Source organism: Pyrus communis, chromosome 8, assembly GCF_041283825.1.
Source record: "Pyrus communis isolate YQ-2024b chromosome 8, ASM4128382v1, whole genome shotgun sequence".
In the NCBI taxonomy this organism is placed as follows: domain Eukaryota; kingdom Viridiplantae; phylum Streptophyta; class Magnoliopsida; order Rosales; family Rosaceae; genus Pyrus; species Pyrus communis.
The window spans coordinates 4,005,319-4,031,048 of record NC_142572.1 but is presented as its reverse complement, the minus strand read 5'-3'; the positions used below and the strand labels follow the sequence as shown (position 1 = coordinate 4,031,048).

The window sequence follows — 25,730 nt, the reverse complement described above, 5'->3', positions numbered from 1 at the left end:
AATTGTAAGCCCAACTGAAAGAGGATTTAAGAAGTACTTGCAATTCAACAACTCTATGCTACGTTCTTTAGCCTCTGTTAATTTATTTGGGTAGACACATTTTTGGTCACTGCGTTGGTACAAAATCACAACTGTCATTGTTCTAGTTTTTCAGTATGTGTCAATGGGATTCTCTGTTAGCAATTAAGTCCAATTTATAAATTCCATTAATATATCATTTTACCTAATGGGTTGAATACTAATTGACATATGATCTAATGCGAAGTAAGACCTAGAACATCTCCATCCGTATCTTCGATTCAAAGTTATGACTTTAAAGTTCTTTCCTTTCTAGTTGAATGTTTTAATTTGTTAATCTTATATTCTATTTTCAAATTCAACAGACATAAGTTCAAAGTTGAACATAAATTGCTAACGGAGTCAATTACAATGACAAAATTGGTAACAACAAAACAAAAATGATCAAGCGTGATTCCGGCCATAACAATGTGACCAAAATTATGTTTTAACCTATTTACCTCCCTGTTTTCCTGTCACCCTCTGCATTCTTTTACCTTATTGAATACCAACCAATAAGTCCCCTAGCAAAAGAACAATTACAAACATTTTCGTCACCAGAAAACCATGCAACTCAAGCGTTAAAGAGCAAGATGTTAGTTCTGTTCATAGAAGTGAACCGAAAAACCGGTATAAACTACAACCCCTAAGATGGTTCATCTAATCAGCTAACTTGATCACACATGTCCCCAAAGAATGTATATGTGCATGCATTCAATATCTAACCGAACACACCAACAAGAACAAAAAGATAGGTTGAAATGCATTCAATATATAACCAAACACGCCAACAAGAACAAGAGGGCCCAGGATAGGTTGAAAACACTTAATGAAACGACATTGGCCTAAATACGGAAAGGATTACTGATTACACAACAACTACAAAATCTACAAATGCAGTCAGTTTCATAACTTAAGAGGCGAACATCGGAACATCTACAACCAACAATTGCAATCTAAAGCAAAATCAACAACAGCAAAAGCAAAGACCGTAAAGAGTTACCTTCCGAGTTTTCGAAACTCAGCAGCTTCAAAAAAACCAACCTAAAAATTTCTCTCTGCCAGTCCTAAAGCATTCCATTACAAAGAGTATTCTTCTGCTTTGCATCACTAGCCAAATCAGTATTTCTTGGGTCGTCCTCTCTTCTTCTGAGTCGGAATAGGCCTCAATTCCGGGGTCCCATCCGAAAGATCCACCACTCCCCCCGAATTCGGCACCACGGGCACCGAGGTAGGCACTGTCGTTGTAGTCACCGGAGTTTTACTCTGCGGAGTTGTAAAGACAGGTGGCATCCAGTTGGGAAAGGCGGCAGTGGCTGCGGCGGTGGACTTACCCTTCGCGCCGCTGCCGCCAACAAATCCCATTGGGAAAAACCCCCAACAGCAGTAGTAAGCGTCTTGTCCCTGCACCATTGGCGGCAAATTCGGAACAACCACCGCCTCGAACCCTCGCTTACAATTCTGACACCTCAAACAGCAACTCTCATAAACCCTAGGGTACTCGTACAGCACGTAACAGTAGGGGCACGTCGTCCAGAAAGTCGACAATCTCGACCTCGGCTGCTGCTGGCCGTCGTTTCCCACACCGGCGTCGTTTCGGCCCCGGCTGTCCCGCCGCACCGGCAATTTGTTCGAATTCGACGCGCCGAGATCGATCCGGCTGAACGGCCCCAGCTCGTTGTCGTAAATTTGCTTCTTGGCCGGATCGGACAGAACGGCCCATGCATCGGCGACGAGCTTGAACGCGTGCTCCGCATAAGCGTACTTGTTCTTGTCCGGGTGGAGGAGCAACGCCAGCCGTCTGTAAGATTTCTTGACGAGTTCGAAGTCGTCGGATCGGCGATCGGACTGGAGAACAGCGTACCAGTCAGGGTGGTTGTTGACGCGTTTGTCGGCGGCTAAGAGCACATCGACGACGGCCAAGATCTGATCTGAGCCGTCCAGCAGCGGCTCGGTCTCCTGAGCTAGAATTGCGAAGTCGCGGCAGCTGCTCAGATCCCGGCTCTGTAGAAGTTTCTCGGCGATTCCGAGCAATCGCTCGGCTTCCGCCCTGTTTGGATCCATGGATTCCCTGGTTTTGGAATTCAGGGAAAAATAAATGCCAAATATCGGAATGGGAAAGTTAGAAATATAAAATTTTCTACTTTCACTTGGACAGTGTTTTTTCTTTGGGGTCATTTATTGAGTTAGATTGTTACAATTTGTCCTTAATTTTTAAATTAATGTTAGCAAAATCAGTTTATTTTAAATTAAATGGTATGTCATAAAAAAATATTAAACACATTAATTGATATTTAATTAATCATTCAATTTTACCCTTCTGATGTGAAATGATCAAAATATTTTTAAAGGGCGAAAGCTGGCTCTTATTGACCTTTGAGGCATTTTCAAAGGGAACCAGATCCTAATAAACTAAGTTCAAGGGTTATTTAATTTGGATTGTTGAAATTTAATTTAACGGTTACAATTATTATAATTTTTAAAAGATTATCTGTTTATAACTGTTGTTTTAAATTTTAACGGTCCAAAATTATTTAATCATTAAGCTCAAATTATTCGGATCCGAAGAGAATCTGATTCTTTGTTTTAGTATATTTTTATTATACTCATGGTGACAAACACGTGGTGGTTGCAGACGGCGTATTAACGAGGAGGATGGGCTTGTTTTAAGATTAAGAAAAGAAAAACCAAAATGAAGCCGCTGTCCTGCTGCTTCTCTTCCTCCTCACTCCTTCTGCGCTCTTCTACATTTCAAAATTTCAATTGACCATAACATTCTCATAAGGCAACGAAATCGTGTAAGGTCAGAGGCTTTGGATTCGTCCCGAAGCCCTCTTAGATTTGACACCATACACGCACGTTGAACCAAGCATACACACGCACAGATATCGAAACCGGGAAGTTTGGACGTTTTCCGACGGTTTTTCCCCGATTCCGGCCAATATCGCCCGAGAGCTAAAAACACTCCTCTCTTTACGGGCTTTCAGAATATGTAAGTAGATCTTCCTAATTCCAAGTTTCATTTTCGAACAAGTTTGAGATTCATGTGTCTAACTCGAGTTTCCGGGGTTCTTGTTGAAGATTCGTGGTGGTTGAGTTGATCTTGAGCTTGGATGAGCTAAATGGAGTAATTGGAGACATAATCGAGACCTTGGGTAAGTTCCTATTCTCTTTGGCACAAGCCCTTAAAGAATTGGTTCTCTTAGCTTGGGATTTTTGTTAATTGAGTGATTAATCCGAAATTATATGCCAACGTATATGTAGCATGTGTTGAAATTCTCTTACGGTGAACCAAGTTCGATTACTTCGGATATGTTCGTGTTCGTTTTTTTTGAGCTCTTCCAGATCGACGAAGGGCAAGGCTCCTCGATATTGAGCAAGCGGTGGTAACTGTGAGTGGACTTTGTTTTTTCATAAAATGGTTTGCTTGTACATCCATATACTTACAAATGATTTCTAATGATTTTGACTTACTTGTGATCGTGCGGTTTACTGTCGATTATTGTTGATACTTGAGAATTATGGTTTAGTTTTGCAAACTATTGTGGAGATTTGATGTTATTATTGACATTCATTTGGTGTGATATTGGTGTTATGAGATAATGGTTTCACTAATAGGCACGATCATGCATCTTCTAACTCATTGAATTGATGATCTTCGACACCACTTGGTATGCTTGCACTCATGTCATGGTACCCTTTTCTGCGGCAGTAGAGTAAATTATTGCCATGACATTCATTATGGGTTAAAGTCTCAGGGTCGGGTTAGAGTCCCAACTCCGTTCTTATTTTGGGTTCGAGTCGCAACTCATTTCTTGGGTTCAAATCCCAGCGTTTTGAGTTAGAGTCCCGGCTAAGTACATATAAATGGGTTCGAGTTGCGACATAGGCATATGTGTTTGCTTTTCCACTGGGGGACTTATTGTGATTTGAAATCCATGGTTATTTATACAGTTTTGAGATTTATCTATGTATCTATGTGTAGTATGGATTTTACACTACGGATTTTCAGCAAGGGGGTTAGTATGTTAAAAAAGAGAAATTTTTTGAAAACTTTCCTTTTGTCCATTCACACTCTTCTTGTTTTGCGCCCCCTTCAGGACCTAATAGAGGTGATTGTATCCATGTCGAGGATTAGCGGGCAGTTATGACATACTCCCGAAAATGTAGAGAGACTTATCCTTGTTGTAGGACCTAGTAGTAAATCCATCTGCGCATGGATAGAACATCTAGACTTGCTTTTGAGAATTTTGGCTTCCACATGCACATTAGTACTACTTATGAATTGAACTATGAACATGCTTGTAGTGGAGGGTCTCCGACCCATTAGGTGTGGCCATTCAGGATGTTCTGTTGTTAAACAATTGTGAACTTTATGCAGGTTGGTTTTAATCACTTTTTACGGCAAAATATGCCAATTTTTAGTAATGCCCTACCTTGAATTTATAGTTTCACATCATTTGTGCGTGTTTTGGCTTGCGTCACCTTACAAGTGTCGACCAACATGATATGATCTAGGTTTTCATTTGAATATCTGGGTTGGGGTGTGTCATAAGTTATACTAGCATTTGTCTACACACTTTGTGTGTATGAACACATTTTTTCAGAAAATGAGAAGGAGAGAGGGAGAGAGAGAACGTGGGGGGAGTGAGAGGTTTTTGTTTATGGTTTTTTATTTTTATTTTTTTATTTTATTTTTTAATATCTGAGGTATTTTAACATCACATGTAGGTGAGGTTTTAATAAAAAACAGTAAAATTTGGATCTGTGAAATTACATTATTATCTATCATTTTTTTTGTGTGATAAAAGATTAAGTAGTCTTTTCATCTTCTTTTGGTTGACAAAGAGAGTTTCATTAATTAAGGGTGTGCTATCCACACATCCAATTTTATTTCTCACACACCCCTTGATAATTTATGTTCATTGATCTTCTTTAATTCATCTGATCCAACGGCTGAAAATTAAAAAGGTGTGTGAGAAGTAAAATGGGGTGTGGATATCACACCCCTTAATTAATAGAGATATGCTATAATGTATAGTCCATTAACACTAGTTTTGAGGGGAGTTGAGCAAATGTGGTGTCATTAACTAATGGAAAATTGTCTGCAACAAGTGTAGGTTCTTAACATTGTTCAACGTTTTCAAGTGCTGATGTCAAATTGTGGATCTACTTGCAATGGGGAAGTCAACCTTTGCAAGGTTGTTTTGGCCGTTTAGCAATATTGTTCGTTAATCTTTTCTTATCAAATTTCGAGCATAAAACAATATTTTGAAAACTTGGCCCTTTTTTTTTTAATTTTAAAATTTAATTGTTTTTAATATTAAGTATTCCGTATAGATATATATATATAGAAAATATAATTGTTCTTAGTACAAGAAAATGTAAATTTTATATATTATTAATTATATATGTAGGGAATGTGCATTAAATGTTAAAATATGTACGTGCGTGTATTGTATCTTGGGAGTTTTAAAAAGGGAATTGTTATTGACATTTCAAAAATCTCATTTTACACTCCAAATTTTCCATATTTGGGAAGAAAAATACACGTGTGAAGAGTGTAGAATGAGATTTTTGGAGTGCCAATAACACTTCCCTTAAAAAATTCATGTGATTTAATGACTAATTAAGTCGTGTACGGATAATAATAGTATTTTTAAGAAGAGAAATGTTATTGACACTCCAAAAATCTCATTCTACACTCTTCACAAGTGTATTTTTCTTTTACACTTTTCACAAATGTATTTTTCTTTCCAAATATAGAAAGTTTGGAGTGTAAAATGAGATTTTTGAAATGTTAATAACAATTGTTTTTAAGAAATATGTACGTATTGTATTAGGATTTTGCTATTAGGATTTTGCTAACTATGGTAGCAAAAGCATTGACAACTTTAGGATTGGTAATCAATGCACCCACCAAAAAGTGGCCATAGGGAATATAACAATTAAAAGTATATTTGAAATGATTCCGAGTTGATGTGAGCACTGACTTAAACATTTTATCCCACTTTTTCGGGTTGACGATCCTATTCGGATTTTCTCTCACATCAAGGTCGTTCATCGTAAATCGTATAATCAGTTTTTGTTAGGTACTATTTATGTTTAATTTTAAATAAATAAATTCAAAATGATTTCTGATCGCATGATGTACGATAAACAGCTAGGATATAAGAATCCTTAGAATTCCCACAACTTGGATCTGGATGGGATCCAAACCCACTTTTTTGGTTAACTTGATAGTCCCAACGTTGGTTTTGCCTTTATGTTGTTGTGTATCCTCAGTGAGAAATGCCAAGAGGGAAAGTGAAATTATTCATGGATTATCTGGCATCTCACAGTTTAACGTTAATTTTCGTGTTAATATTATAAAATATTGTGTAAAAAACATGAGGTATCAGAGAATCTAAGAGAGTTCCATTTTTTAAAGAGTCATCTTAGCATTTCTCGTCCTAGTTGAAGATCTCATGTACAATATTCCAGCTTGACATTTTGATCTGGGTAACCAGACCAAGCAATTAATAGGCCTCCAGAAAGCTTTGCCCTAATGTTTTGGGCTTTTTGGCTAGTTGGTTTGCAACAGAACCAAATATATCCAAAGCGAGACTGTTGTGGCTGGTTAATCTTGATGAATTATCTCCAAATCTGGATTACTTGGTTCTAGTTTTGTTTTCTTGTTGGTAAATTAGTTATTCTGCATTTCACTGTGTATGTTTTTGTCCTTTTGTTTTTGGGGTACTTTATTCTAAATGGATATGTTAGGGTGGCTAAATTTTTAAACCAAATTTTGCAATTCAAATAATGTGTCAATGTTAGCTTATTTCTTACAATTTATAAATTAAAAAAAATTATGATTTTTACATCTCTTTTTTTGTTATTGTTAATTTTGGATGGATAAATGCATAATAGTAAATAAAAAATTAAGAGACATATTAAAATTTTTTAATGATCATAAGGATTTAAAATTTCTCGTGTCATATACCACAGAAAGAAAAAAAATACAGTAAAACCTCTTTATAGTAATACTCCATAATAAAATAACTTCCTTAAAGTCATAAAAAATTCCGATCCCAACTTGGGACCAGTTATGTATTCGAATAAACTTCACATTGTAATAAATTATAATTTCTTGGTCTCATTTTATCGAAACACGCCTTCACATAATTATAATTGTCAATGAGTGCAAAAAATACAAGAAATAAAATACTTGGCGACCAAGAAATCCTATTTAGGAAATACAACATTCATTAAGGATAAATAAGTTAATAAATAATATTTCAAATAGGTATTAAAATAAACTCCATATTATAATAAGTTACAATTTTTCTTGGTCCTACATGTCTCCACATCATTATAATTGTCAATGAGTACAAAAATATGCAAGAAATAAAATACTTGGCACCCAAAGAATCCTATTTAGGAAATACAACATTCATAATAAGTCAATAAATAAACTTTTTAATTACAACTCTACTAAGTAATAACCTCCCTGGAGTTATAAAAATTGGTTTGGTCCCAACTGTATCATTTAGGATAGCTGGTTTTTCCATCATCCATTGATAAGCCGCATAAATGACTAGAACTTGTTCCCTTTTCTAAGTTGCATTTGGTCTACCGCCTTAGGCTTTTCTTCTTATTGTGGGAAGTTCAGCTCTTCATCTAGTTGCTCCCGAAGCCTAGAAATCAAAACCAAGCCAAGATGATACAGGTCTACTCCTTCTTCTTGCGCCAAAAGGTTTAACTCTAGAATTAAATCATAGTACCTAAATGGAAAATGAATAACCTAACTGTAAAAATCAAAAGTGAAAGAAAAAACTAGGTATCCTTTAGGATAGAGGAGCACATTGTGAGGCAATACGTATTATTGTGCAATGATCCGGAAGATTTGTTGTTTAATTAGTCTTTGTTTAAATATCATTCTTGCAAAGGATAAGACAAATGTATTAATTCTGTTCATATACGAAATTTTTATTAGCACTTCATAATAGTAATGCTGCATTTCTTTCTTTGATATTTTTTTCACTATACATGCGTGAACTATGACCGAGCTTAATCAAATAAACAGATCGACACCTTAAGCCTTTGATCAATTTGAATGTAGACTTGACCTTTTCTTTGTGGTTGTAAAGATTGTAGACTTGATGCAAGTATTTTCCGTACTTTAATTAGGTCATTTACGGAAGACATTTTGGTTCATATGTCTATACAGCAAAATCTAATTCCAAATTTCCATTTTTTCAAGAAGAAAGGATTATGAGTGAGATTGTGGCACCTGCTAAAAAGGTTTGTGGTTTAAATAGATGATTGTTTTATGTGTCTATATATGGAATGATCACAAATACATACAATAGTCAATAATTTCCCGAAAAGAAAATAATAAACATAAAATAAATTATTAATGAATTTTTGCTTTGTTGTCCTCTTCCATTCACTGATTATACATGCAGGGAGCTGGGTTATAGAAGTTAACAAGCAACTGAGACAGAGGGTGAGCAACTACTACCATCTATATTTCCTTTTTTAGGAGAAATTAGGTTACCATCCTTTTTTTTATTCCTACTCCATTGATTAAAACTTTATTCCTTTTCAACTTTTGATCAAGTTCCTTAGGTTTTAATGAATGTCATTATTTCAATAATAAAATATTTACATGTCAAAATAATTAAATTTTATTACTAAATATATTCATGTAGTGTTAGAAACATTACATTTGGTATATTTATATTTATGACTAAACTTTGTATCATATATTTCTATTTTTAATTTGTACCCATTTTTAATTTGCAACCCTGTTTTTTTTTTTAATTTGTATCATTATTTTTTATAGTTTTAAATTGTAGTCATATATTAATTTTTTTGTTCCCATATTTTTAAAATTTTTTATTTGTACTCATAATTTTTTTTTCCCATTTTATTTGTACCTATAATTTATTTATAATGTACCCATGTATCTTTAAAAATGTACCACTTGTTATATGTAAAATTTACCAATTTTTTAATATAAATCTATTTATTTTTTTAATCTAAAATGTGTCCATTGTTGTTTATATAAAACGTACCCATTTTTTTAATATAAACTTCCCCATTTTTTGTATAAAATGAACCCATATTTTTTAAATTTATAATTACGTGCACCACTGTACTCATGTAATTATATGGGTACATTTTTTTAAAACATTTTTATGGGTTACATATTTAAAGAATTTACTTTTGCAACAATGTTGGAATTGTACCCCATAGATATTTATATATGGCGAATGTACGGGTACATTCTTTTGACATGTGACAACCATTTTATCATTCATAACAATGTTTTCTTTTGGCCAAATTCATAACAATGTTGGATACATTCTTTTGGCACTTTTTTTAACACTTTTTCCAATTGATTGATACATATATATGCGAACATGTACTTAACATCTATTAATATACATTTTCAAAAGGAATTTTATTGTTATATTGATTTTTTATTCAATCAAAATTTTGAAAAAAATTCCATATATTTTGTTGGCCCTTTTTTTCTATAGCTCATTAGATGTGAGGTTTTAAATACCATAAAATCTCAAGTTTTATTGTTGACATGAAAATATATTAATATGTTGAGGTGTACAAAGTTAAGGGATTTTGATCAAAAATTGAAAACCACTAAGATTTTAATCAATGAGTATTAGTGACTAAGACTGCACCCAAAGTCTTTTATTTAATGAAAAAAAGTCACTCTTAATTAAAAAATTAAATCTGGACGATTTTTTTCTTTTTTGTTTTTTGCATGGCAGATGGTGATGCTATCGCCGCAGGAGATATCAGACCTGCGGCGATCGTGGAGTAGGAAAACCCGAATATTGGAGAAGAAGGCGTGACATCTGAATCAGCCGCAAATGTGACCACCTGCTCCAGCCGTGTTCTCTCTTGAAAATGACTGCTACGACTTCTTTTTTCTCAAACTGGGGTGAGGCACTTAACTCGCTAATATATATGCTATTTGTTTTTGAATTTTAGCTTTTGCTTTTTTGCTTTTGCTTTTTGCTTTTTGCTTATTTGATGGTGTGATTGCAAAGAATAAAGTTAGTAAAATACTCGGAACTGTGTAAATAAGAGATATTTTGCTGTCCTCGTGCGGAGGGTTTGCTTACCCTCCGCTTGCTTATCATTGGGCGGTGGTTGTTCTCTCAAGCTGATTCATTTCAACATGATAAGGTCGAATTTCACACAATACCAATTTTAAAAACTTAATTTTCTTTTCTTTTAAGAACATTTAGGGAAGGTCTTAATAAAATTCAAATTAATAGTTGCAACTTTTAACTCGTTATAAATAGTCACATACTTTTTAAAGAGACATATCAATTATTATATATAGGGGAACCCCTATGATCACTAAATAACTCTTCATTGTTTATATAATTATACATAGAGTACACTAAATATTAGAGTCTCATTGAGTTCATATGAGAGAATTTTCAATACAATCACGGTTTATTGGAGCCTTGTGATTTGGAATGTTGGTATTACAAAGATGTGGTCGTTGTATCCTGTTAGATGAACGCCGATTAACCATGAGCATTGTAGTAGAATGTTAACTTATCTTAAAATGTCAAATATTTGCCTCAACCGGTTTTTAGGTTTTTCTAATCTATTATGTTGTGTTCATTAAACTTTAGTTGACCATGTGCATGATTTAAATTGTTTATTTACTTGCATATTACTTTATGAATTTTATATGTGATTAATATAGCAATTAGACCCTAACTTTCTAACAATTTTAAGACAAACTTATTGGTTTTTGGTTTATTTGCTATACGTGATTCAAAAACTTCTTAATTTAAGAAACTAAGTTTCGTTTCTTTATGACAATCAGTTGTGTGTGTGTGTGTATGTATTCATTTAGTAGATGAATGAATTGCCATTTGCTTTGATGGAAAAGTTACACTGTTTAGTTACATGAATGCCACTTTGCATACATTTGATGAGTTTGCATAGTGTGCAATATACGTATGTCTTACAATAGTTTGGATTGGTGTTTTTGACATAGTTTTGAACCGATGAATATTTGTTCAAAAAACTGATTCAGAGGGTTTCATCATAACTCATTCATTTGGGCAATGGATCATTTTGTTTTTGCATGTTTTGGAACTTAAAAAACTGTCAAGGTTTTAACTTTTGGTTGAAAGTTTGATCAAATCATTCATATAGAAAGGCAGGATCACTTTGTATGGATCGTTCGGTCCTTTTCCAGGCTGTAACTATTCGGTTACAGAGATGGTGTTGTTCGGGAAGAACTCTGTTGTTTCAGGGTTCTATTAACATCCACTAGGGCGAGTAGGGCAATTCAATAATGCAATGATGCATTCCTTACGAACGGCCATTTTGTTTTGGAATGAAAATTAAGTCGTTTTGTTTTGGATGTATGTTACTCTAGATCAACAGTGGCATCATTAGGCTTTGTTATTTTAGTAGATGCACGTATATCAAGGTGAAAAGTCATCAATATGATGTTTGTTGCATAAATAGCAAAGACTTCCACAAATGCTTGAAGAGGTGCTTCATGCATATAGTTGTTCTGATGTAACAGACAAGGCAATCAGAAATATGACAATAGAGTGTCTTGTCGTTGTATATATATGTTAGCTATGGGCAAGTCAATGAATGGACTTCGCGTTGTGGCAACATAAATAGGTGCAGTTCTTAGTCAAATAAAGATTTGAACTCACTTTAGATGAGTTCTTTGTCAATGCCTACGTTGAAAGAATTAAGCAATCTAAAGCAGGCGCTACCCATGAGACTTATAAAGTTAAAAGTGCTAAGAACCATGAAGGTAGGCTAAAAGACTAGGCACAAGTGAAGATAGAGAACCTATCTGTCACATCTTCTTACTTCTAAAAGTATGATAGTGAACTATTGATGGTTTCAAGGCAACCATAGTGGAAGGGGATTGTGGGGTAACTAGCTATCTTTATGAGTTGATATATACTTTTTTTTGGTCAAGCGATACATTTTGTTAGATTAAATGTTAAATTTGTAATGAGTACTGTTTAAGGTAATGAAAGAGACTTTCCAATAAATGCTTCAAATGTGGGGGAGTTACCCAAGTGTTAGCAAATTACTTAGTAATTAAGTCCCAATACATGTTTGAAGGCCTTAACCTTAGAAAACAACAACTCTCGAACAAAATTTATTTCCACACATGAATGAGTTTTGTGATGGGCATATAGTACGAGTAGTCAACCAAATGGTACCAATTACTAAAATGTGGACTAGAGAGCAAGTTGTATCATTGAGGGAATGGGTTAAAAGCTCTTAATTAGAGTAGTCATAGTGGAAACCCAACCTAATTTACTAGAGATCCCAATATAGGTTCAAAAGGGACAAGTAAATTATGACAACTTAGAGTAGCACTATATATATATACTCTTGCACCCAGTCTCGCAATGATGCCATCGAGATCAGGTTAAACTTTATGCTTTCAATGATTCTTATAGCTTGGAAGACTTAGAAGTCCAAGTAGGGTATTGCATGATACTATTAATGAGAAGTCACCTATCTTGAGTGAGAAATGGGGCTGAAAAGAACTTAATTCTCTAGAGCACTCATGATAAACTAGGATTTTTTTCATGGACGAAATAACACAAGAGAGCAACCTTGAGGGTGTTTGGAAGGGTATTGTGTGATTATTATTGTCTTGGTTTGCACAAATGGCAGAGCTGTTCAAGACATCGCATTTACTGATTAGCTAAGTAAATTCGATAGTGATTCACAACGGAAGGTTCAAGGCTAAAAACTACTATCCCGATGCAATACTTTTCCTACTGAATCCATCCCTAGTGCTGCATAGTGTTGAGTCAATTTCTATTAATGTGGGGGATGGTAGAAAATAATAATAATAATATTATTATTACTATTGTTATTATTATAATATTAAGTTTATTAATTGAATGGAAACTAGAAGTGGTGTATTATGTGGAATTATGTTTCTATCCTAATATGAATTCAAATGAATAGTTACAACTTTTGACTCTTCATGAATAATCAAATGCTTTCCAAAGAGACATCTCATCTTCTATAAATAGGGAAGTCCCTTGTAGTCACTAAACAACTTTTCATTGTTTACATAATATACATAGAATGCACTAAACTTTAGAGTCTCATTGAGTTTATATTAGAGGGTTTTCAACACAACCGTTCTGATTCGAGCCTTGTAATTTGGAGTGCTTTTATTGAAAATATTACTTACTAATTTTTTTTAATACACCAAAAAATGAATAAACCTAGTTGTAAAAGAAAAAAGTACAAAAAAAAAAAAAAAAAAAGGTAATGCTAGGGTGATTAAATTTGTAAATAAAATTTTAAAAGCTAATGGACATGGAAGTTGATAATTGGTTTATTATTTATACATTGATAAATGTGCTTATTTTGACTGTTGATATATCATTTAGTTTGCAAATTTACTCTCCAAATTTGATCTTTACTAAAAAAAAAAAAAAAAAAAAAAAAATTCCAATTTAAGTCAATGCATATAATTGACATGGCATGTGGTCAAAGGACTAAAGTCAAGTTTTAATCTTACGTAAGGCATTAATTGAAAAATAATATTTTATTCAGAATTAGAGTAAAGTTTGAGTGAGGATGATTTTCTTTGTGAGGATTATGGGGATCCTCAAATTACATTCTTTTATCGTGCATTGTATGGTTAGAAATTATTGTAAATTCTTTTATTTAAAATTGAATATAAACAGTACTTGATGAAAATTAACCGTACAATGTACGATGAACGGATGTGATTGGAAGATTCTCGGATGCTCACAAAGAGGATCCTCACTCGTAGTGTTTTATGTAAAAATATGCATGCAGCAACAGGGTTGCCCTCTTGGGTTAAATATGTGCAAGTACTTGTTGAGTAATGACTCCAACTTACAGTTCAACTTCCATTGAAGTGCTAAGTTTTCATGTGACAGATTAGATTAATTAGTTGGAGAAAGAAAACAAGATCAGGCCGAGTAATGAACTCGAGGATAACACCGCAAGTTGATCAGGTAATTATAATTGATCGACTTGTGAGATTTTGGTGGAAGCAAAGACTTGGCCGTGCGAATTTATTCTGCTATCCCTCGGATAAAGGAGCACATAGATTCCGAGGCTTAATGCGTATTATTGTGCAATGATCCGGCAGATACGTGACGATCACCGTTATTAATTTAGTAAATAAAGTCGAGTTATCGGAAGACATTTCTGGGGGAGTGTGACCTTGTGGGTTAGGACATTGCTTGCTCTAGAACAACCATTTATGTAATTCCTTCAAACAAAGTTCGACGCATTACATTTACAGCCTGGAATTGACACGTGTCGTTCTGATAAAACATAACATAACTCAACTTTAATTTTGTCCAATGATAAATTGACACATATTTTATTGTTTTAAAAAAGTAATGAACGTTTTATTAATTTTTCTGAAGTTTTAAAATGTAAAGGACACTTAATATTTTTTTTATCGAAACATATCAGAAAATGAATACATAAAATACTCACTAACAAGTACTTAATAATTATCCTTAAAACAAACCAACGCCTAAACAAAATCAACATTCAGTCACATGAAGAGATTGCAGAGAGAAGAGGAAGGGAGGAATAGAAGTACCGACCATAATTTATTTATTTATTATAAATAAATAAATAAATAAAAGCATATGAAGAGATTGCACTGCAGGGAAGTCGAGAGGGCCGCCCGGGATGGCAACGGTGGAAGAGGGTTTGGCCGATGGTGGATGGCAGGTGTTGCAGCGATTGCTGCTACCGCTGCTCTTTAGGATAAAGAAGTGAGAGAGACGAAGTGGATGTGACGACACCTAAAAAGAAATAAACCGAGAATCCCCACTCAGTTAGATATGAACAAATCTAAGAGATTCCATATTTTTACTGTCGTTCATTCCGCATATATGATGAACGGTGGTGATCGCATTCATCACTCATCACGCCAACTGATTTGCATTCCACGTTTCTTACCTTAAAAATATCCAAAAATAGGAAAGAGAAACAAACAGTTGATATTAAAGCGAGATATATCTTATTTTTCTATAAATAGGAAATTTAATTCACCAACCTATCCTTTCTAGAACAACCGGCAGCACCCGAACTCTCTCTCTCCTCTCTGTTCTTCTCTTTCCAAAATTTCTTTGGTTTCCTTTCACTGCTCTGCAAATTTCCCAAAACTTCAGACCTGAAACTCCCCGACGAAGGTAAACAAATAACAACGGAAAACCCAGTAAATAATTTATGTATGGGTTTTTTTTTCTTCTTCTCTTCGATTGGTGGTAAATACAAAATACTTTAGGCTTGTTGGGCAGTTGTTTGTGGTTGGTGGGTTTTTCTGGGTTTTGATTTTCTTATTTAGATCTGAGATGCTAGGGTTTGAGGTCAATATCTTTAAACTTATAAAAATACCCAGAAAATATACGGTAGTTTTTGAGTTTGTGAACAGTTATATATGTGAAAAGTGCATGGTTGGTTTATTTTTATTTATTTGAATTAATTGTTTTTGAAGGGGTAGGAAGAAATGGTGAAAATAAGGAAAGAGAAGATCAAGATCAGGAGGATCGACTACTTGCCGGCAAGGCAGGTGACCTTCTCAAAGAGGAGAAGAGGGATTTTCAAGAAAGCTGAAGAGCTGTCGATTCTGTGTGAATCTGAAGTTGCTGTTATCATCTTTTCTCAAACTGGCAAGCTCTTTGATTTCTCAAGCTCCAGGTACCGATACTACTGTACAACATCCCACCGCCTTCTAAATTCGTTTGTAATTTTCCTAGCTTGAACGAATATAACCAAGTACATGACTTGACTTCTATCTGAGAGGGAGAGATTCACCAGGGTCAAACAATTGGGGAGAAAAATGTGTCACGGATTCGTCGACTATATATATTGTAGTGATATCCACACTTATTTTTACCTCTCAACACTCTCTCAATTTTCGGCTTTTAGTTCAAACGAATTGAAGAAAGATCAATGATAAAAAGTTAATAAAAATGTAAAAAGTAAGAATGAATGTGCGAATAACACTTTATATATAAAAAGAGGAGAGTGCTAACTAGCTTGATAGATAATCCACGCATGTAAACAAAGACACATAATTTATGGTGTCAGTTTGATAAGGCACAGAAGAAGGGTTAGAAAATCCAAAATCTTTCACAGAGAGAGTGAGAGTTTTAACTGGTACGTACGAGGATATACCTATACATCTAGAATATCCAGTTCAAGAAAGTGAGGTATACTTTTGATTGAGACATCAAGTTGTCCAAGTTTGAGAAACATTTTATTAGTTTTACATGTTTTCAATCTTTGAAGTTGTGGGGATTATTTGTACGTTACTTGGTGATGCTGATCTCTTTGCTTATGCTACATGCAATCGTGTCTGCCATGCAGAACTTTGTATATATAAGAGCCACTTGTCTAGTTAATTATGTAATCTTATTACGATTGTGCAGTTTAATGGTTACAAAATGCTAGGAAAAGTATATTTTTGGATCATATTTTTTTCCACATGTGACGGTTGATGATTGGATAATAATATACAAAATTAGTTGGGGTTTATGAAATGAAAAATATATATATCCTTTTAAATGTGTGTACACCGTTTCCCTTTTTAGACAGGCAATATATTATTTTCTTAGATTAGACCATCATTGTTACTGAAATTTAGATAATCAATTTTAAATAAATAATACAAGATAAAATGATAGATAAAATACTCTATCTAGTAAAAGAGTATCACTCTCTACATACGATATACATATCAATATGTACATGTATGCATATGTATATCCATGCCAACTTCGACACATGATGTTGGGTTATGTTCCAAAAGTAGTCCTTCATTCTCCCCTCCTAAAGTAAAATGCCTGTAAATAATGAATACGGATAATTTGTAAGGACTTAAAATACAAACATTCAATTATATATGCTTTGGATTTTTCTTACTAGGAGTAAAGTGATATGATGAAAACTTGGGAATTCATCATAGAAGCCTTGAAGATCCTTTGAGAAGGAATATGTATGCATGCGTCAAGTAGGGCAATGAGTGGTTCAGCTATGGCCATATATAACCTGTTTTTTCATATGCATTCATGAAATAATGAACGAACTTGAGTAGTTGCAAAGATTAAAACCTACTTAAATAATGTGCGTGAGAGGAAGGGAGAGATTGATATGTAGAAATGTGATTGTGGAATAAGAATTTAGATAAAGTTGTTCTTTGTTTATGTTAGGGAAAAAAAATGTCGCTCCACATAGTAAGCGATGATGTCATTTTTATTAATAAAACTGAAATATAAGACTAAACACCACTTCTCAAGTGATCGTTTTAACCTGAGATATAAGATTTAGTATATCAATTTGTCATTTGAAATCAACGTGTATATAAAAAATGCCCTTATTGTATGCTGGTGTCTTTTAACTCATCTATTGTGTTGATGAAAACTCTTCTGAAGCTAGATTCTAAGAGGCCAATACATCTTGTTGGTAGAGAGTGAATTAGCGCTCTGTCATCTAGATCTTTCTACTTTTACTATTTATTCTTTACCTATACTCTCTCCAAGCCGAATACATCAATAAGGAATCGTCGCGTATTAGGGCCGACGTACTCCCACATATAGTGGGGCCCTTCTATGCGACCAAAGAATGCATACCATCGGCAGTTCGAGTTGACCTCATTGCCTTGTTTGACTATGACGAACAACTGGAAGAGTGACATCGTCCATGTCAACTTGACTAAGTTGTGGTCATCCCCACCTGATAACCAAGGTGAGTTGACCTCGTTCCCTCTGTTTGGAATTGGACAGGCCATAGGAAGTGAGAAGCTGATCATCATGTCAGCTCGACTAAGTTGGGTCGCCCCCGAGAGACCTGAGCCGAGTTGCTCTCGTTGTTGATTAGTCCTGCAACAAAAGGTCAAAGCTTTTGTTTTCCTAACCATAAAGCCCTTACACCCCATCACCTTTTGAGATGCCAGATATCGATTAGATATGGTCTGGTATTGAAGAAATTATTAAGTAGTACTGTACTACGAATGAGGATCTTCTCTGGATTTTTTTCGTGAGGATTCTAGAGATCTTCAAATGATGTCCGTTCATTGTACATCGTGCAGTTATAAATTATTTTAAATTAAAGATGAATAGTATTTGATGAAAACTAATTGCATGATATACGATGAACAGATATGATTTGAGGATCCGAAGATGATACTACCATGCCATTTGTGATACTCCTATTCAAAATTTGACATGCGAACCACTTTATTCGCAGTTGGACTTTATATTTTATTTTAAGAATTAAAAATAAATTAAATACTTGAAAAAGAAAATACCTAGTGACCGGCCTCCGTTTCCCACAAATATCAATTGCAGTTCTCCACCTCCACGACTCCATTCCCACTTGTTTACCATTAGTTTCCATGGCTATCGACCCTCCTTTTTTTCCCTTCCACTCGATACAACTCCCAATTGATGAGAGATTAATAGTGAATGTTAACGCTCAAATTTGGAGAGTTTAACAAAGATCAGTATGGTCGACTTTTAGTGGGCTTAAGGTTGAAATGATAAGAACTAAACAACAAGATTTAAATGGTTCACCTCTATAAACTGGACTACGTCTAATGGGGTGCTCAGACAAGGTTACAAATAGGCTCGAAGTAATCTAGTAGTCTTTTTTTTCTCTCTTTGTTCGACCCGTTCTCAATGGCATTCATCTCTCTTGTATAGACCCTTAATGAGCCTTAAGTCTTTGGGTTTGAGTCTTTCACCGCTTCACATTTAATGCACTGAATATGTAGACATGACCTACTAGTTGTCCATCTGTCCTTTAGTCAACACGTGGTGGTGATGTGACACCCGTTCAGGTCCATTTGCATGTTTTCTAGGGACAACGCATACCAAGCACCTGCTCGGCGCTGGGGTTTGTGAGGACCTTACACTTGTGCTTGACCTATACCTCGTCCTTTAGTCAACGCGACGGGCTGGGGCCCAGCGTCTAGGCGGGGTTTAAGCGGCCGCTTAGGCGGATTTAAGTAAATCCATTATATTTTGTGTAAATAAGTGTGTTTATACTTAATATATATATATATATATATATATATATATATATATATATAATTTCATTATAAACTACAAAATAGAATGACATATGTATTATAAAGTATTGGAACATAATGAAAACACGAGGAATAAGCATATGCCCATTTAAGTATTCAACAAGTCTCTTATAATTTATTTAAAAAAAATTAAATGCAAATTGAAAGTTATCTATTTTCTGTCTAAGTGAGTCGCAATCTAAGTAGGTGCCTAGGTGGGTCTGGATAGGCTAGGCGGCCACCTTAGCTGGTATGGACGGGTTAGGCGGGTGCCTAGGTGGGCACCTCAGTTGGTCTAGGCTCCCTTTCTTAATTTTCAACCACCTAAGCATTAATCGGGGTGATGACCAGCCGCCTAGTGTCGCCTCGGCGCTTGGTGGGGATTTTTAGAACGAGAGATTATTCAGTGTGACTGTCACATGAGGTGGCACACCACGTGTCTCTCTGTAAATGGTAGGTTATGTGTGTTAAAAGGTTAATAACTTAAAATTTAAAATTTTCCATTACTTGCATAAAAACACGTGATGTATCATCCATGTTCTCATCACAACTAAAAGTTTCTCTTTTAGAAGAGTGGTTTTCACTATCCATCACCTGGATTGAGCCACATGTCAACCGGCTGAGGGTTTCCCATGGATATATAAAGCAGCCAGCCACCTCCAAACTGTAGGTTAGGCTTACTTCCTCTCGAACCAATCTCCACTTCTCTCACCTCTCCCATTCTTCTTGTAAAAAGTCTCCTAAGTCTAAGAGATTTCCAAGTGGTATACACTTGTCAAATAACTAAACACAACACGAAGTGGATATCGCCCATCTAAGGCGAACCATGTTGGCCTTTCAAAAACACACGTCTATAAACATTATCTAAACCAACAAAGGAACGAATTGGAAATGCTTTTGTTAATAAAGAAAGAACAAAAAGCTACTTTTGGAGCATGGAAGTCCAAATCCATTATTTACAGCTTTTCCATGATGGGAAGAGAAAGTGATATTTTTTGGCGTTCTTTTAGGCATTGAAAATGAGATATGACCAAAGATATACTATCTGATGCTTTTTTACGCATTGAAAATAAAATATGTATTCTTTCATTTATAAAATATAAGAAGATTCAAATACTCATTGAAAACAAGTAGTTTTCGACGCTTTTTTCCTCACCATAAATACTTTCTTTTTAGCGCCTCTTTTTACTCACCAGATATAGACACTGGCTCAACCTCTATATCTTAGACGTCTACTAAGGGGATATTGGTGCAGCAAGCATTTTCTATTACTTCAACTGTAGGCGTGGAGGAGGACTTCTCCTAGCTGCAAGAAATATATCCACAACCATAACTATTATATTTTCCTCCATAACCTCAAGTTTTTAAGCTCTCTTGAATAATAAGAATAATCATAATAAAATAGTAATAGCTAGTAAAATAAAATAATAATAATGATAATAATAATAATTTTTAATTAAAAATACACTGTTTCAAACAAAATGTGTGCCTCGACAGTCTTGCATCAACAGATAGTGAAGACTTGACAATTGTGGAATCAATGATACAAAAAATAACTTTCCTAACTCCTAAGTTAAGATATATTAGACCAATAATAAAGTGTGCTTAGATTAATCTTGCAACAAGGAAATATAATTTATTTACTTATAATACTAAGGTTGTATTGAGGAAACAACTCATAGGGATCCTTCACCTCTTGGAAAATATAGAAGGAAAACTGTTAGTCTATTAATTCTCATATCCCCAAGATGATCCCTCCAAAGTGCATTATGTTTAGATCTTTTCCAGTAAAGTTGGATGGCTCTAGCTAGATGAACTTGGTAAATCTGAGTAAATCATCAAATCAGTCATTACTTGCAAGTAGAGTTATTTTAATGAGTTGATTAGATGTATGTGATTCTCTCTTTTTATCCTCATTTTTTTTTTGGTAAGGCAATGGATGAGATTAAAATTACAAAGTAGAAACTTGAAAACTTTGTCAAGAAAAATAAATGGTCAAAAGTTAGCAAGAATTGTTTGTTTTTATTTTTATTTTTTTTATTGCATCGAAAACCTCTTAAAAATATAGTTGATCATTGACAAATTCAGGGTAAAAAAAAGACCAATTAAGCAAACAAATGGTATTGCTTAAGTACTCACTAGTATATTATCTTTTTGATTTGGCTCAATTAAAAGATGTCGTGTACTCATTGTTTTTGAAACTTAAGAAAAATTAAATAACATGGCTTATTATTTTTTTAAATAATAATACATGTGTTCAAATATTATTGGGTCAAAACCAAAAAGTTATTATACGATGTATGATGAACGAATGCGATTAAAGGATTCCCAAAATCCTCACAAAGAGGATCCAGCAGGGATGCTCCTGGCTTAAGTATTATCCAAAATACAGTGGTGACAGAAAATACAACAATTAAAGATATTTGCAATGATGCCCCAGTTGATGTGAAACTGACTTAGACTTTTTAGTCGTACTTTTAGTTAACATGATAGTCCCATCGTTGGTTTTGCCCCTTTTTTGTTGTGTTTCCTCAGTTTGGTGAGCTCATTTATATGTATAAATTCCGACTTGACATTTTGATCTGGGTAACCAGACCAAGCAATAAGGCCTCCAAAATAGCTTTGCCGGTTGGTTTGCAACAGAACCAGATATCTTTAAAGTGATAGTTGTTTTGGCTGGTTAATCTTGAATGAATTATCTACAGATCTATATTAATTGGTTCTTCTGATTTCTTGTTTTCTGGTTGGTAAATTAGTTCTTCGGCGTTTCACTGTGCATGATTTGTTTTTGGGGAAGAGAAAAAAGGGAGGGAGGGGGGGGGGGGGTGTATTTTATGCTAGATGTTATTCTGTTTGCATGCATTTTAAAGTGGTTGATTTTGTAAAAAAAAAATTAAACCAGAAAAGAACAGAGTAAACAACAATCTCTTGCAAAACCAAATCCAGCATGCATGTACCAATTTATTGGGCTTATTGAAAAGTGTTTTCAAACCAGAAGCATGGAAATTGGGTAACATGTGTTTTTTTTTCTTGTATTGATTTTTTATCTATGCTGACTGCTTAGTCACACGTATTAATTTAATTTTATGTGCCTTTTTAATTTTTTCTGTCTAAACCTTTATAAAATAATAATGAAGCATGCTAACTAGTTTTTTAATCCTTTTATGTTGTGAAGTACCAAGGATGTGATTGCAAGGTACAAATCACATATTGGGGAAAAATCGAATCAACCGATGCTTGATCAGCTGCAGGTAATTCAGTTCAATATGGTTTTTTTTTTTTTAAATTTTTTTTAAATTTAAAATTTAAAATTTTTTTAAAATTTTTAAAATTTTTTTTTTATTTTTTATTTTTAATTTTTAATTTTTATTAATTTTTTATCATCTTTGCTCTAAAACCTACATTTTTAATCGTACAACAATTAATTGTGTCAAGTGAATGTAACATTTTTTGTGATCTGCACTTGGAGCTTCGAAATATTTTTTTGCAGCATTTGAACGATTGTATATTACTTTAACATAAATAAATTATTATTACATGTTAGACTTCTATATGTGCATGCAGCAGGGTTGGCCTCTAAGACTAAATATGTGCAAGTAACTGGGGTTGAGTAATGACTCCAAGTTAGAGTTTTAACAATGGATATTTTTGGGCCTGATGTTTATAAGCTTTTCATGTGACAGATTAGTCTATATAAATGACGGTATAAATATATTTCCCATTTAATTAGTTGGAGAAAGAAAACGCGATCAGGCTCAGTAAGGAACTTGAGGATAAGACCCGCAAGCTGAGGTAATTATAATTTATCGATCTGTTTGTAAGATATATGGTGGTTAATTAGCTGGATGATCGTTTGATGAGAGTCTGCCGAAATTGGTTTGGCATGCAACAGGCAGTTGAAGGGTGAGGACCTTCATGACTTGGACCTGGATGAACTGCAGAAGTTAGAAAAATTGGTGGAAGCAAGCCATGGCCGTGTGATGGAAACTAAGGTCTGTTCTAGCTAGCTAGCTAATTTATTCTGTTACAAGTGAATTCAGGTGTCCCATGGCATCTAAAATTTAGGTATCCTCAGATAGAGGAGCACATTGTGAGGCTTATTAATTAAGCTATAAAAATCTTCCGGATCATTGCACAATAATAATCTTGCAAAGAGTACGACAAATGTCTTAATTTTGTTCAAATAGGAAATTTGTTAATAGCATTCTATAAAAGTAAGTGCATTTCTTTCTCTAATTTTTTGCACCATGCATGAGTGAGCCATGACTGAGCTTAATCAAATAAATAGATCGACACGTTGTGCCTCGTACACACTGTTTTAAATCACTGTGTTTAATCAAAAGGTCAATAGGTTTCCGATTGACTATCCTTTGCATGTCTATCTTTCAAATTTATACTTCGGTCAAATTGAATGTAGACTTGACCTTTTTTTCTTGGTTATAAAGAATGTAGAGTTGATCCAAGTATTTTCGGTACTTTAATTAGGTTATTTTACGAAAGAAATATTTTGGATTATATGTACATACAGCACCGTCTAATTCCAAATTTTCCATTTATTTCAGGAAAAAAAGATTATGAGTGAGATTATGGCACTTGCGAAAAAGGTTTATAGTTAAATAGATGATTGTTGTCTGTGTCTATTATGGAATAACCACAAATATATTTACAATAGTCAAGAATTTCCTGAAAAGAAAAAATAAACATTAATTAAATTATTAATGAATTTTTGCTTTGTGGTCCTCTTCCTTGTACTGATTATAAATGCAGGGAGATGAGCTTGTAGAAGCTAACAACCAGCTAAAGCAGAGGGTAAGCAACTACGTACCACCATCTATATTTGGTCTTCTATTTTTTTTTTTTTTAATGAAAAAACAATAACTCTTAATTAAAAAAAATTAAATCTGGGCGATCTTTTTTCTTTGTTGTCCTTGCATGGCAGATGGTGATGTTATCTGCCCGAGGAGATATCGGCCCGACGGCGATCAAGGAGTTGGAAAACCTGAATAATGGTGGAGAAGAAGGCGTGACATCTGAATCAGCTACAAATGTCACCATCTGCTCCAGCAGTCCTCTTTCTCTTGAAGATGACTGCTCCGACATCTTGTCTCTCAAACTGGGGTGAGCCGCTTTAACTTGCTAATTTATGCTATTTGCTTGTCTTTTGCTTTTGACTTTTTGCTTGTGCTTATTTGATGCTACGACGAAGAATAAAGTTAGTAAAATACTAGGGGGCTGAGTAGATAAGGGATATTTTGCTGTCCTTGTGGAGGGTTCATCTCAAGCATGATCAGGTCTAATTTTACACGTTACCAATTTTAAAACTCTAATTTTCTTTTCTTTAATTTAAGTAAAAAAACCCATTTAGGGAATGTTTTAATAAAAGCTTATCTCCTTCGTGGGGCAAGCTTGTGTTCAAAGATACCAATGGAATTGCCACGCCCTTCTTTGACGTTGATGTAGGTCTTTTGTTTTGTTTCTGTGATTAGTTCAAGTGCTTATCTGGGCTTTGCTGTTTTTTCCTTTTTTCTGTACCTCATGTTTCTTTTGCCGTTTGGCTCCTCTCCTCACTGTTTCACAAATTCATGATGTTTGTCTAGTATAATCGTATTGCTAGGATGCTTTTATTCTTCAACATCTAAAATGAAATTGCTAATCGTTTTTTGTATTCGGTATTTTCAGGCTACCTTAGTTTCCCTGGTTAAGAAATGGAGACAAATAGGAAGTTGCACTTCCTTATAATTTTTAAATAAAGTCGAGTTATTGTAAGATATGAGTGATTTGTGTGTCTAAGAAGGCTTTTTTTTTTTCTTTTTTTTTTTTTTTTTCGGGCCGCTTTTGGGGTGGGGGCGGGGTTGGGGGTTGGTAGGGTAGGGGTGAGTGTTGTGACTGTGTTATATGTAAAACTATATTTGTATTGGTCGAATATAAATTGTATAGTATCTAAAGCTTTATATAAATGCAGGCCTATGAATCTCTAGTTCAGTTCTATGTTTTGTTTTTTGTCCTGTTCAGTTCTGTGTTGTGTTGTGGATTTATGCGATGGCAGGTTAAAAATTATGAGGGTTTTTTTTTTTTTTTAATTATGTTTAAATATTCATTTCTCTCCTAAAACGAAACTTGAGTCTCATTTTTAGTCGATACTTAACATCCTCGAGTTTTACACATGTGTTTTTCTCAGCACCATCCAAGATCAGTCAATTGTGTAACTGATAGGGTTATTAGTTGAGATGTTGGCCGAGTTGTCTATGTGATCTTTTGGCCGCGCCCTGAAAAGTTGGTACTTTAACCACCTTCGAGGTTTATACATGTGTTTCATTTTGCCTTGTTTTGCTCAACATCATCCAAGATTAGTCAATAACGTACGTGATAGGGTTAGAATTTGACCATGTTGTACGTGTGGTCTTGTTGACCACGCTCTGAAAAGTTGATACTTACCTCCCTCAGGGTTTATACATGTGTTTCGTTTTGCCTTGTTTTTCTCAACATCATCCAAGATCAGTCAATAGCTTCCATGATAGGGGTATTAGTTAAGATTTTGACTATGTTGTATATGTGGTCTTTTATA

The 25,730-nt window shown here is 34.4% G+C and overlaps 2 protein-coding genes across 8 annotated transcripts; one reads left to right on the top strand and one right to left on the bottom strand.

Annotated features, from left to right (window-relative positions):
* Window positions 1-809: 809 nt before the first annotated feature.
* Window positions 810-2,215, bottom strand: LOC137717612 (uncharacterized). The gene has a single exon (XM_068457028.2). The coding sequence runs from the start codon at window positions 2,119-2,121 to the stop codon at window positions 1,177-1,179; it is 945 nt and encodes a 314-aa protein (XP_068313129.2). The 5' UTR covers window positions 2,122-2,215; the 3' UTR covers window positions 810-1,176.
* A 398-nt stretch (window positions 2,216-2,613) lies between these two features.
* Window positions 2,614-24,984, top strand: LOC137717340 (MADS-box protein AGL24). Of its 7 annotated transcripts, none has more exons than XM_088699169.1 (15): window positions 2,617-3,049; window positions 3,139-3,212; window positions 3,322-3,449; window positions 8,303-8,340; window positions 8,505-8,545; window positions 9,834-10,006; window positions 14,007-15,284; window positions 15,590-15,792; window positions 22,341-22,416; window positions 22,896-22,957; window positions 23,058-23,157; window positions 23,728-23,769; window positions 23,933-23,974; window positions 24,105-24,283; window positions 24,845-24,984. In XM_088699169.1, the coding sequence occupies exons 8-15, from the start codon at window positions 15,602-15,604 to the stop codon at window positions 24,852-24,854; spliced, it is 702 nt and encodes a 233-aa protein (XP_088555295.1). In that variant the 5' UTR covers window positions 2,617-3,049; window positions 3,139-3,212; window positions 3,322-3,449; window positions 8,303-8,340; window positions 8,505-8,545; window positions 9,834-10,006; window positions 14,007-15,284; window positions 15,590-15,601; the 3' UTR covers window positions 24,855-24,984. The 7 variants fall into 7 exon arrangements, with proteins under 7 accessions (XP_088555298.1, XP_088555297.1, XP_088555295.1 ...); XM_088699166.1 differs by having other exon boundaries at window positions 8,267-8,340; XM_088699167.1 differs by having other exon boundaries at window positions 8,227-8,340.
* The last annotated feature ends 746 nt before the right edge of the window (window positions 24,985-25,730 follow it).